General features: G+C 35.7%; 5 protein-coding genes across 5 annotated transcripts in view; 2 read left to right on the top strand and 3 right to left on the bottom strand.

Moving 5' to 3' along the window:
• Positions 1 to 352, top strand: part of Cbr-cyh-1 — a gene marked incomplete at both ends in the record, with an annotated part of 2,478 nt that extends 2,126 nt beyond the window's left edge. Inside the window, one exon of the mRNA XM_045242890.1 lies at positions 218 to 352. Within this exon, the coding sequence (XP_045096296.1) occupies positions 218 to 352 (135 nt within the window). The remainder of the gene's footprint in view (positions 1 to 217) is intronic.
• Positions 353 to 1,215: 863 nt separating this feature from the next.
• Positions 1,216 to 1,717, bottom strand: CBG17765 (the record flags this gene model as incomplete). Its single annotated transcript, XM_002631784.1, has 3 exons — positions 1,216 to 1,284; positions 1,337 to 1,564; positions 1,631 to 1,717. 3 exons carry the CDS (start codon positions 1,715 to 1,717, stop codon positions 1,216 to 1,218), a joined length of 384 nt encoding a protein of 127 aa, XP_002631830.1.
• A 571-nt stretch (positions 1,718 to 2,288) lies between these two features.
• CBG17766 lies at positions 2,289 to 8,164 on the bottom strand (the record flags this gene model as incomplete). The annotated part of the gene is made up of 10 exons (XM_002631785.1): positions 2,289 to 2,423; positions 2,476 to 2,615; positions 2,661 to 2,979; positions 4,325 to 4,683; positions 4,732 to 5,217; positions 5,267 to 5,696; positions 6,060 to 6,189; positions 6,241 to 7,151; positions 7,337 to 7,818; positions 8,095 to 8,164. The coding sequence occupies 10 exons, from the start codon at positions 8,162 to 8,164 to the stop codon at positions 2,289 to 2,291; spliced, it is 3,462 nt and encodes a 1,153-aa protein (XP_002631831.1).
• A 1,258-nt stretch (positions 8,165 to 9,422) lies between these two features.
• Positions 9,423 to 9,999, top strand: CBG17767 (the record flags this gene model as incomplete). Its single annotated transcript, XM_002631786.2, has 2 exons — positions 9,423 to 9,588; positions 9,737 to 9,999. 2 exons carry the CDS (start codon positions 9,423 to 9,425, stop codon positions 9,997 to 9,999), a joined length of 429 nt encoding a protein of 142 aa, XP_002631832.2.
• Positions 10,000 to 11,146: 1,147 nt separating this feature from the next.
• The window catches only part of CBG17768, a gene marked incomplete at both ends in the record, with an annotated part of 14,391 nt that continues 12,729 nt past the window's right edge, over positions 11,147 to 12,808 (bottom strand). Inside the window, 3 exons of the mRNA XM_045242888.1 lie at positions 11,147 to 11,204; positions 11,251 to 11,409; positions 11,658 to 11,775. Of these exons, the coding sequence (XP_045096297.1) occupies positions 11,147 to 11,204; positions 11,251 to 11,409; positions 11,658 to 11,775 (335 nt within the window). The remainder of the gene's footprint in view (positions 11,205 to 11,250; positions 11,410 to 11,657; positions 11,776 to 12,808) is intronic.

Here is a 12,808-nt window from a genome sequence, read left to right as displayed (position 1 = left end):
ACTCCGCCCCCTGACTCCGCCCACTTCCAAATGTTTTCTTCAGAATGGGACTGATAAAAAATGCTTCATAATAAATGCTCGGAAAAATTTTAAAAAGTTCCAAAAGCTGAAAAGTGCCATGGAGCGCATTTGCTAAAAATATAACTTAAAATATGACTCAAACGACTCTGGAACTTTCTAGAATTTTTTTTTTGCTCAAAATTTCCAGTTCTTCCAGAGCCGCCTGTCCCAAATCCAAAATCTTCTTCCAATTCTCAACGAACGCCGAAAAGAGGCGTGGCGAGCCGGCGGATGCATCGGACAAGAGCCAGGCCTTGTCACTGAAGCGCCAGTGGATTCGGATGACGAGTAGATCGAACTTTCAACTTTCAAATTATTTTTTCACCCCAAAACTGCCCTTTTACTGATTTTTTCCCGATTATCATGTCATAAATTAAACAAATTATTTTTTTTTTAAATGATCTCTTAAGACACATTTTCTGAGAGAATTGAGATCGGGTCAATAGGAAAATCAAAAAATGAAAATGAAGATAATGATTTGATGTAACTTGGAATGAATTACTCTTACTATTTTGAGCACTTTTTGTGTTGGGACCAAAAATCCAACTCGTTTCCTTTCAGCTGAAAATTTTGATTTTTCAACCGACTTTGAAAAAAAATCACTGAAAATCTGTCGTCGTGAAAAATTTTAACATTAGTGTAGAAAAGACAATGTTAGATTCAAAACCAGCGCAAAAAATAACATTAGAAAATATTTGTTTGAATTTGCATATCCTGAGCGCAAGCTAAGTTTTACTCCAAAAAGTGCAAAAGCACCATGTGGGGGAGTACATGGCAACTAAAAATCGCCCAAAATCGGCCACCTCCAATTTTGACGAAATTTATACCAGATGTAGTATTTTTAGTAAGTAGTATTTTGACAAAGTTTTAAAATTTGATCTCATCGTCTTCGTACATTTCTGGAGTTCATATGTTCTCACTGGAAATGCAACTTTCGCAGCTTTTTGGAGCTTGCCATGGTGTTTTCGAGTTTCTCAGATATTGTCTTAAATTTTCATTCATGGGATTATTCATGTAGCAAAAGTCTGCACCGAAAGTCAAAGCAGGAGTGTCGCAAAATGTATTTCAATACATTTCGGTGCCACCGAAATGTATTGAAATGCGTTTTGAAATACAGACTTTCGCTACATGAATAACCCCATCAATCTCAAAAATTCAAAAATCGTGCATTTGAATGATGAGGATTGGCGGTGCGTATCCCATGTCTCCAATACGGATCATTGGCTGAAAATTAGATTTAAAAAAATGTTTTTCTTAAAACTACAGTAACCCTCACATTAGGATCCTTCTGATAGGTTCCGGCGTCCGATGGGCTGGCGTGCTTGATCAGAACCGATCCATTTTGGAACAAGCGGAAATTCTCAGAATTCACGATTTGGCCATTTTGATCTACCCGTTTTCCACGATTTCTTCCCGTGAATTCCATTTTTTGAGGTCCCGAAGCGATGGTATGAGCGAGCGCATTTGCGTTTTCAGCCTCACGGATTAGGAACGATTGGCCAGTCTGAAAAATCGATAATTTTGAGAAAATTGGGTCTTCGCACGAAACAATGAAAAGTTTTAAATTTACCCGAAGACGTGCGGTCGCAATCGAAGCATCAGAAAACGTTGCCAACGAAAAACACAGAATCGTTAGAATAGTTGCCACGTGGACCATTTTCAGAGGAAAAATGATTTTTCAGAGAATTTCAGACCTTTATATAAGCCAAGGGAAACCACATAAAATTATGCATGAATGGGTTTCGCTTTACATATATTCCTTTTTGTTTTAAACATCAAAAAACTCTCGGTTTAGAAGTTCAAAGATTTCGAAAAAAAATTCCAATAAAAGCATTTTTTCAAAAAAAATTTTTTTAACCACTCTACTTTTCTCTCACCTTTCCCCTCCCTCCCCAGTCCGCAAACCCCAACAAACATATACACACTCTCCTTCTCCTTTTTTCTGTTGCACTCATGGCCTAGTGGTTAGCGGCGCTGACCGCCGCGCCACTTGCCATCCCACTCGTGTGGGTTCAACTCCGCCTCTCTACCAAACACTCGTAAGTACTATTTATTGCGAGTGCATGGAAGAGGCGAATAGAGAACGGAACGTTGTCCACCCCTTCAATCATCATCAAATTGGATTGCGGGCACTTTACCACGGTCGACATTTTTTGAAAACCTTTATTCAATAATCCTTTTAAAAATTCGTGGGAAAACATTTAAATAAAAAAGCCGAGTTCTGCATTTCAGGTCTGCTTTACCACATCAGGCGGGTTGATACGAGTATCCCTCGAAACTTCTCTTTTGAGCATGAACGCGTAGAACTCTTCCTTGGTGAACAACGTGTACATTTTGTTGCTTTTGTAATCGGACACACCAGGCTGAAAGAAAAGAAAACGAATTTTTAGAAAATTTCAAGGATTCTTTGGCTACCGTTCCATCATGAATCAGGAAGAGAGGTCCAAGATTAGAATGAAGATACGGATGAGAGTCTTCGTTGTAATTCTCGCTCAGCGGGAATTCATGCAACATTGTTCCTCCATTATTATCGATAAGAGAAGAAAAAGTAAGAACTGAAAAAAATGGGAGAAGTTGAAGAAGCATGAACAAAAACTTACTATCATCCATCTCTTTCACTAACAACGCCACTTTGGCACCACACAAAAACGGCATCTCACTTTTAGCCATCGCCGTGGACCATTGGTTCACAGTGTCATAGATCACTCCCTTGTATTTGAACTTCTGGACGAGGTACTTTGTATCGTGTTCGATTTGAGTTTCATCTTCGAGACAAGCGGTCATCCATTTATCTTGGACCAAAATGATGCCATTGAAAATCAGCTCGAGCTGCTTCAATCCAGTTGCTTCGAAAATGCCATTTTCATCGGTTTTGACAACGTAGTGGGTGATGCCGATCGAAATATCGTCGTGGGATGTCTGAAAATTGAAGATTTGAGATTCTAAAAGAATTCTGAATTTGAAATCATTGTGACTTGGGAAATTTAAAAATTCGAAATACTGAACGACTTTTTAATTCAAAAATTAGGAATTTCGGAACTATTCACAAATTCTGAGAATAAGAAATTTTGAAATTCGTTTCAGACAAAAATGGAAAAGAGATGTTTAGGAATTTAAGAATGTCAGAATTTCGGAGTTTTGAAATTATAGAATTTGAGAATTTGAAATTTTGAAAACTAAAATTTTGAGATTTTGAGATTCCGAAAAAAATCGGAAATTTCAGGTTTTTTGGAAATTCGGAACAATTCTGATATTCTGAGAGTCTAAAATTTCGGAATGCTTTTGAACTTTTGAATTTTAGAATTTTAGAATTTTGGAATTTGGGAATTTTTCAATTAAGGAATTTAGGAATTCAGGAATTTGAGATTTTGAGAATTTTGGAATACCAGAATTTCTAAATTTCTAAATTTCTAAATTTCTAAATTTTTAAATTTCTGAATTTCTAAATTTCTAAATTCCTAAATTTCTAAATTTCTAAATTTCTAAATTTCTAAATTCCTAAATTTCTAAATTTCTAAATTTTTAAATTTCTAAATTTTTAAATTTCTGAATTTCTAAATTTCTAAATTCCTAAATTTCTAAATTTCTAAATTTCTAAATTTCTAAATTTCTAAATTTCTAAATTTCTGAATTTCTGAATTTCCGAATTTCTAAATTTTTGAATTTCTGAATTTCCGAATTTCTGAATTTCGGAATTCTGGAATTTAAAAAATTTTAATTTTAAGAATTTGAGAATTCCAAAAGCGATATAAATTTCTAAATTTCTAAATTTCTAAATTTCTAAATTTCTAAATTTCTAAATTTCTAAATTTCTGAATTTCTGAATTTTTGAATTCTTGAATTTCTGAATTTCTTTGAATTTCTGAATTTTTGAATTCTTGAATTTCTGAATTTCTGAATTTTTGAATTTTTGAATTTTTGAATTTTTGAATTTCTGAATTTCTGAATTTCTGAATTTCTGAATTTCTGAATTTCTGAATTTCTGAATTTTTGAATTTCTGAATTTTTGAATTTTTGAATTTTTGAATTTCTGAATTTTTGAATTTTTGAATTCCTGAATTTCTGAATTTCTGAATTTCTGAGTTTCTGAATTTCTGAATTTCTGAATGTCTGAATTTCTGAATGCCTGAATTTTTGAGTTTCCGAATTTCTGAATTTCGGAATTGTGGAATTTAAAAAATTTTAATTTTAAGAATTTGAGAATTCCAAAAGCGATATAGTATTGAGAAACTGGGGTTTTCAGACAATCTAATAAAATACTTACAATCGACCCAAATCTCTCTGAAAAACGATGCACCAAAGCTTCCTCAGTATTTTCATCGAAATAAATGTGGAATGAAGTGAACGGGAAGACATCTGGCACAGCCTTTCGGAATTTCTTATTTTTGTACTTCTCGAAGACAGCCAAAGTCTTCTTGTACGCTTCCGTCTTGTCTTCCAAGCTCACTGTGTTGTCTACTTCCTTGCCTCCAGCCGTTCTTTCATTCGGGACTGGAATACATTGCTCAGCCGTCAGATTTTTGTAGTTCAGAAGCGAACGATCGGCTCCATATTTGATGAGAAGCTCAACCATTTTCCAATGACCACCACGAGCCGTTAAGTGAAGAGCAGTGTTCCCAAACTCTAAAATTTCATTGCTATATTTTTTCTACAGTAATCCGCTTGACTCACTGTTATAAGCATTCACATAAACTCCTCTCTTCAACGCGTTCAGCATATTGGTGTGATTGGTTTCTCGAACTGCGTCCAGTAGAGCGTGTTTTCCATTCTCCATATCCATAAACATTGAGAATCTCCATCTGGCTTCAAACTCTTCCGGTTTTGCAAAATAGTAGAACCAGATCTTCTTGTAATGCTTTTTGCCTTTTTCTGTGAATCCGTAGATACCAAGAACGGCAGCGGCAGATAAGAAAAAAATTCCAAAGGATATCCCAATTATCAGAATCCAATTGTTATGCTTTTCAACGATCACCGTCTTGTGGTCTCCTGACTTCGAATGTCCGAAGATATGGTCAAAATGGTTTTTTAGCGTCGAAACCACAAGTTCTCCATTCGCAACTTTTGCTTTGTACGATTGGAAGTTGAGATTGATTGCTGTGAGAACCTTCCACTTCTTTTTCGCACCATCGAACTTTGGATCATTGGCGGAGTCGGATTCTGGAAAAGTAGGAAGTTTTTGCTTGGAAAAAAAGGATTTTCAACTTACTGCTTAGTTTCCACAACTTGTCCCTATCTCCCAAAATTCCACGCATGTGAGTCATGGCTTGGAAAACGGCGGACATCTCTTCTAGACTCTTTTCTCTCAATGTCTTCGCCTTGCTGTCCAGATCATCGGATTGCTTCAGAAGCCTTGATAAATCATCCGTTGAATCCATAAAGTCCTCAAGACCACCTTCTTTGGACATCAGATCCCGAGCATCGCCATCGAGCCTTCCGACACTGAGCAATTGGTTTCTGCGAGCCCGAACTTCAACAAGATTCGACAACGCCTTCACACAGGTTCCCATATTCTCGTTTTCGAGTCTTGAAATGTTCAACGCTAACACTAGATCGGTTTCATCAGAAGCAACGGCTCTTTTGGGACGGTAATCGACTTCTCGAATCGTTTTCTCCACTTTTGCAAGAGCAGATTTTACCTGGAACTTTTTTTTCAAATTGTATGCCAAAAGGATTCTGTCTGCGTCTTTTCAAATGCATCATTATCTCAGAAGGCGCATATATCAAAAAACTATAGTAGCTATCAAAAAAGCGTAAACTACAAAAATGAAGATCTTAAAATTTTACACATTTTGATAGTTGACAAAGTTTTTCTAGCGTCCTTAGTTTTTGAGATATGCGCCTTCAAAGTTTGCACACCTCACCGCACTCTTCTCCTGCTTCTTTTCATAGCACTGCAGAGCAAAAAAGACCATTTCTTCAGATTTTTTTGGAAAATTAAATTTTTTAACTATCAAGTTTTTGAGAAAATGTTTTCTAAATTTTTTAAGAATCAACCTCACCTGAGCAATGGATTCCAAATAACTCTCAATTGCTTTCACAAACGTGGCATTTGGCGGTGAAGACATAGTCGCTAGCAATTTCGCTATTGGTCTCAATTTCTCCAAATTGGCAGTCTTGAATTCTTCGTTTCTGAAAAGTAACTTTTTAAAATCTCAATTTAATATTTTACCTCAAGCTTACCTCAAGCATTCTAACGATGACACTACATTTGATTGTTTAATAACGTCTTCCAAAGGAACGGGGGTTGTTTGTGCTTTGTTTCCATCGGAATTGCTCACATTCATTGATAGCTCCAGATAGTAATCCATATCTTCATGAACAACACCGAAGCTTTTAATTAGGTCCGTCATACTATAACCTTGTCTTGTAACACAACGTGTATAGTTCTTTCGCATTTCTTCTATTATCGGAAGACTATTTTCATTGGTTATATTGTCGGGTAATAAGTGGCCAAGGATTTTGAAACATTTCACAGCGTCAGATTCAGAGGGAGAAGTCACGTTAATGAAGTTTGTTTCTATAAATTTGTCCACAGTGTCATCAAGCTTGATCAATCCCTTTAGTGCAACTTTTCTGGATTTTGTTTGTTCCTCATACAAAGCAAGGGTGGTGTTGAACTCATCGACTGGTTGTTTGAAACACTTCGATAAAGCACCGACCATTAAGCCGATTTGACGATCATATGTTTTTCGATTGAAAACATAGTCATCGACTTCTCTCAAAAACTCCGCAACCTCTTTATGGTTCTCTGAAGTCTGATCATCCAATCGATAGATCGGAAACCATTTATCAGCAAGAGGTTTGATAGTTTTGGAGATTTCCAAAAACGGTTTCAGAGCTTTTGATAACATTTCCACGTTTGCTGTTCTAACAAAATGTTTCTCAAACCACGTACTTTTCAAATCATCCTGCACTTTCTGCGTGTCATCTGGTTGCAAGAAGCCAATTGTCAGGCTGTTAGGAGGAGAATCCAGGCTATCAGAGTGAAGCTTGTGGAATTGAATCAGTTCGGACATCTGTTGACCAATGGACTTGTTCGACTTTGGAAAAGATTCTTTCCCCCATATGTCACTTGAATTAGTCCATATCTTCTGATGAGATCAGTCACAGATTTCCAGACGTTCAATCTATGTATTCTTTCTTCCATTTCAGGTAGAATGGTTATAGGCGAGTTGTTGTTGGTATTGAGTGAAGAACTGGACATGGTTTTTGAAAAAGCAACGAGTTTTTCGAAACATTGGCAGATGGATTTAAATTCTTTTTTGAAATTTTTAACTCTTTCAACAGCAAGATCATCAGCTGGTTTGTTGTTGCTTCTCATATCCATATACGAACGCAACGAATGAATGGAACTGCTGGATTTGCTGCAGATCATTTGAAACTCCATGAATATTCTTTCGCTCTCATCGAACAAGCTTTCCAAACTGATCTTCATGATCGGATTCCATTCTTCATCATCCCATTCTTCCAATTTAGAGTCAAAATTAGAGGCAACATCATCAAGTTGATATTTATCAGACTCCTCGAGTTTCGCGAACTGTTGAGCATTTCGGTATGTCTTGGTGATGGATTCGACAGCTGCTTGGACATCGATTGCGGTGATGTGATCGAAATCCAGAGGAGATATCTTCAGAAATTCGTCAATGACGTCACGAGCCTTCACATCTTTTCGAACGAGTGCGGCTTGGAGGAATGCGGCATTGGTGATGCGAGCGAGGATTTGGAAGTCTTCGGTGATCAGCTCCAGGTCTGACTTGTCTGAAAAATTGGAATATTTTGATAGATAGGTTGCTAGAATTATCATTATCGTCATCAGAAGTTTTTTTTTGAAAATGATCATACTTGAAAACCCAGAGCCGGACCGGGACAGAGAGTTGAAAAAATTTTGCAACTTCAGAAATTTTTTTTGGGAAAGAATGTTTTCAAAATTTAAAAAAATGACCCCGAAAATTTTTTGGCTCGGTCTAAATAAATTTTGAGGATTCTAAAATTTGAAGATTCTAAAAAACTATTTCCAAATTCTCAATGAATTACCTTGCTTTGCAGCAGTCCAAACAACCGGAGCCAATAGGAGAAGACTGGTGATGAAAAAAGAAGTGTACATCAAATCACAGCTTCTTTTTTACACGACTGAAAATCGATATTTTAGAAACTTCCAGAACAAATAAACAAACTCACTTGTATTTGAAGTTTAAATACGCGCTAGGAGAGTGATTGATCCTTGGCTTGAGGAGAGAGAGAGAGAAAACTCTGTACTGAATTTTCTAGACTGTCGGAGACAGATCATTGAGTTGGCATTGACATGGTTTTGTTTTTTCTTCTTCGACTTAGGGATGTTTGTTCACGTGGAAATTGATTTTTCACATTTTTATCCAAAAAAAAATTTCGTTTAAAAAAACAGTGACGTAAAAAAAGATGACTGAAAATTTAGTCAGTTTTAGTCATGAACATTTCTTTCTGGGTCTAAATTTAGAAATTTCGGAAATTGAGAAATTTAGGGTTTCAAAAGTTCCTAATTCGGAAACTCAGCACTCGGGTTATTTTAAGTTTGAAAAATCTGGAAATTGAGATATTTAGAAATTTCAGAATTCGAAAAATAAGACATCCGGAAGTTCAGAGATCAGAGCATTCAAATAATGGAAGTTTGAAACTTTGGAATTTTTCATTTAGAAGACTCCTCAAATTTTGAAATTTTTGAATTCCGAAATTCCGATTTTCAAATTTTTGAAATTCAAGAAGTTAGGAAGATGATAGTTTTGAATTTCCGAATTTCTGAATTTTTGAATTTCTGAATTTCTGTATTTTTGAATTTCTGTATTTTTGAATTTCTGTATTTTTGAATTTCTGAATTTCTGAACTTCTGAATTTCCGAATTTCTGAATTTCTGAATTTTTGAATTTCTGTATTTTTGAATTTCTGTATTTTTGAATTTCTGTATTTTTGAATTTCTGAATTCCCTGAGTACTGACTTCCTTTTTCACGAATTCTCGAAAATTAAGAAATTCAAAAACTCATAAACTCAGAGAATCGGAAATTCGAAATTTCAGAATTCCAGTATTTGAACAATTGAATAAACCCAAATTACAAGATTCGGAAATAATAAAAAAATATTCAAAAAAAACTTGGTCCGAGTTCCTTTTAATGATTTTTTGTTATCTCGCTCCCCAGATTCCACATTTTCTGATTTTTGATTTTTTCTGAAAATTTTAAAACCATAAAATTCATTTTTCTGTATTTTCCCATCATATTTCCCTATTCCCTATTCCCTTTTTTCGTTTCCCAACCCTCCCCTTTCTGGGAATTTCCATTCAAAATTTCTCCAATAAAAACCCATGACGCTCAACGGAAAAGTCAGTATCAAAATGAAACTGTTCTCTCTTTTTATTCTGGTCTCTACCATTGTCGCCTGTTCCGCTCAATCGGACCAAGATGCCATTCAGCAGTGTCATAACTTCTTCAAGGGATTCATGAGAGCTATTGAAGATGGAGACCTCTTCAAGCTTCTTGCTCATTTCTCTCCACAAAGTGGTAGGTTACTGTAGAGGATGCAGGATAGGGTTACGTTAGGAGGATAGGGTTACTGTCATTTCGGTCGGTTGTTGATTGGCTATTTCCCGATCGAGTGGAAGCCCTACTTCAGAAAATCTATTGAAGATCAAAATCTATCGTATTCCAGGCGAGACCAATCTCGATGCTGAAGCTCTTCTCCGCGACTTGAAAGACACTCGTATCTCATTCCGGTCCGCCAAATTTGTTGGATCCAACATCGAAGTCTCTGTCATTTTCCGTCAGCCAAGATCTGAGAAGGCATTCAGATCCGCTGACTTTGTTCTCGAGAAAAATGCAGATATTTCTGCCTGGACCATCAAGAGCATGAGTGATTTGAAAGGGGGAGCTCCAGGAGCCAAGGGAATGCTCCCACCACTCGTTATGGGATGATTATTGGATTTTATTGCAATTTTGGAATTGAATAAATGAGCATTTTTGTGTGTTTGAATTTCAGAATTTAGAAGTTTCAGAGTTTCAGAGTCTCGGAATCTCAAAATCTCAGAATCTCAGAATCTCAGAATCTCAGAATCTCAGAATCTCAGAATCTCAGAATCTCAGAATCTCAGAATCTCAGAATCTCAGAATCTCAGAATCTCAGAATCTCAGAATATCAAAATCTCAGAATCTCAGAATCTCAGAATCTCAGAATCTCAGAATCTCAGAATCTCAGAATCTCAGAATCTTAGAATCTCAGAATCTCAGAATCTCAGAATCTCAAAATCTCAGAATCTCGAAATCTCGAAATCTCAGAATCTCAGAATCTTAGAATCTCAGAATCTCAGAATCTCAGAATCTCAGAACCTCAGAATCTCAAAATCTCAGAATCTCAGAATCTCAGAATCTCAGAATCTCAGAATCTCAGAATCTCAGAATCTCATAATCTCTTTCTGAATTTTCAAAAGTTTGAAATTCCGAATTTTCAAAAATTCCGATAAATTCGAAAAAATTAGAAATTTCCAAAGTTTCGAAATTTGAAATTTCAAAACATTTTCAGAATCTCAGAAATATTAAAAAATGTCAAAAAGCGAAACTATCAAATTTATTTGGTTTATTGGATTTTCAAAATGTACAGAAAATATTCTAAACTCTAAAATAAGCACAAAAATATCGTAGAACCTGTAATAAATGAGCCCCTAACTTTGAGCCAAGTTATCTTGATTTCTATCAAAGATACCAAAAATTTGTCAACTGATAAATTGCTTATCATATTCACAGACACATTTTATCAGTTGACTACTTTTTGATATCTTTCACAAGAGCCTAGATGAATTGGCTTAAATTTTGGGGCTCTTCTATTAAAGGTTTTACAGTATGCCAGAAAAAAAAACAAAGAAATCACCGAAAAATATTAGACCTGTGTATCGGAATCATCTCGATTTTTGTGAAACTATTTGAAGGAGGAGCAATGGGCGTGGCGGACAAAAGAGTGACTAGAATCGACGTAATTTTTCTATGAGGGAGAAGAAAAATCCTGGGGAAAGAAATCAAGGGGTTTTTGGGAATCTAGAGAACTATTAAAATGAAAAAGGGAAAGCATTTAGACAGTAAGCTCTTCCTTCCACGCGTTGTAGTCCAAGTCTGGAATCTCCTCGCACCTAAAAATCGAATTTATTGGCTACAGTAATCCATTGCAGTTCCTACTTGACAAGATTCGAAGCAGTGGGTTTGAACACAGAGAATGCTCGTCTTGGAACCATTGGGAAGTGCTCTCCAGCGTCGCAAAGTACTCGGGACATTGTGATTTTCTTGATTTGGGTTAGTTGTTCACCAGAGAACACCTTGGAGTTCTCATACCATAATCTGGAAGGATTTTTCAATTTTTAAGGTTAAAAAATATGGTATAGCTTAGAATCGAATCTACAGTAAACGTATTTTTCAGTTGATTTCGGTCATTTTGACTGTTTTCAGGAGTCTGAAGCTTAGCTGTTTCCGATCACTTCTGGAGCATAGAAAACAAACCTAGATTGAAAACTCTGCATTCACAGAATTTTTGAAAATTCTTAATTTTAAAGCTATTTGCTGATTTTTGAAATGTCCTAAAAAGTAACCTGTCTCCGTTTCTAGTCCTCTTGAATTGCTCTCCAATGATACAAGCTAGCGTTGGTCCGACCAAAGCATCCCTAACTGGGTCTTCAAGAAGCGATCCCACGTACATGTCAATGGCATCTGGAATACAATTTTCGTTTTTTAAAGTTTTATGATTTGACTTGAAAAAAGGGGTCACGTAGAGAAAGCCGCACTAGCTGCTCATTGAGGGCGGTCTTCTTTAACTCAAATTATTTTGGTTACTGTAAAATAAATTAAAAAAAATTGTCAACTGACAAAAATGTTTATCTTAAAATTATAATCAGTCGACAAATTGTTGAGATCTTTTATAGGAACCGAGATAATCAATCTCAAAGTTAAATGTTTTTATTAAAGCAAACACTATGCTTTGAGATCAATTATCTCCTTTCCTGTGAAAGTTATCAAAAATTATCAATTGGAAAAAGTTTCATGATAAATATTTTGTCAGTTGACACAATTTTGATATCTTTTACAGAAGTCGAGATAATTGAGCTCGAAGCTTGGGTGTTTTTGACAGCTTCAGGCAGAAACATAATCTTTGGAATTCTCAGAATGTAACTAGAAAATGTTAGATTGCTTGTAAAATTAGAAAAAAAAACTACAACTGAATACCAAAAAATGTTTCAATTGAAAAAAAATGATTTTAATGGATTTGAAAAACATTAAAATTCAGTAAACGTTATAATTTATCATTTTCGAAAAAAAATTCCGGACTTATCTCGGTTCTTGATGAAGATATCGAAAATTTGTCAACTGATAAAATGTTTATCATAATATCACCAACATTTTATCAGCTTATCACTATTTGATATGTTCAACAGGAATTGAGATAATTGAGCTCAAAGTCCACATATAGGACTTCTATTTGAGCGAAAGCGGTATTTGGACTTTGAGCTCCATTGTCTCGGTTCCCACAGGAGTTTTTTTTTTCAATTTTTTTTTCAAAATTTTGTTAACTAATAATATGTTTACCACAATCACAGGTGAACTGCGAACGGGTCCGTTACGGACGCTTCGCGTTCGCGCGCGGTTGAAATAGGAACCGCATACGGGCCGCACGCGAACCGTTTTCAGTAGATAGCAGTACATTATTCGGATTGATCCGTATCCTGTCCGTTTGCGAGGCACGTAT

This window comes from Caenorhabditis briggsae (assembly GCF_000004555.2).
Source record: "Caenorhabditis briggsae complete genome, chrII, whole genome shotgun sequence".
Taxonomy (NCBI): Eukaryota; Metazoa; Nematoda; class Chromadorea; order Rhabditida; family Rhabditidae; genus Caenorhabditis; species Caenorhabditis briggsae.
Note: the sequence above shows the minus strand (reverse complement) of the source record. Positions and strands in the feature narration are given on the sequence as shown.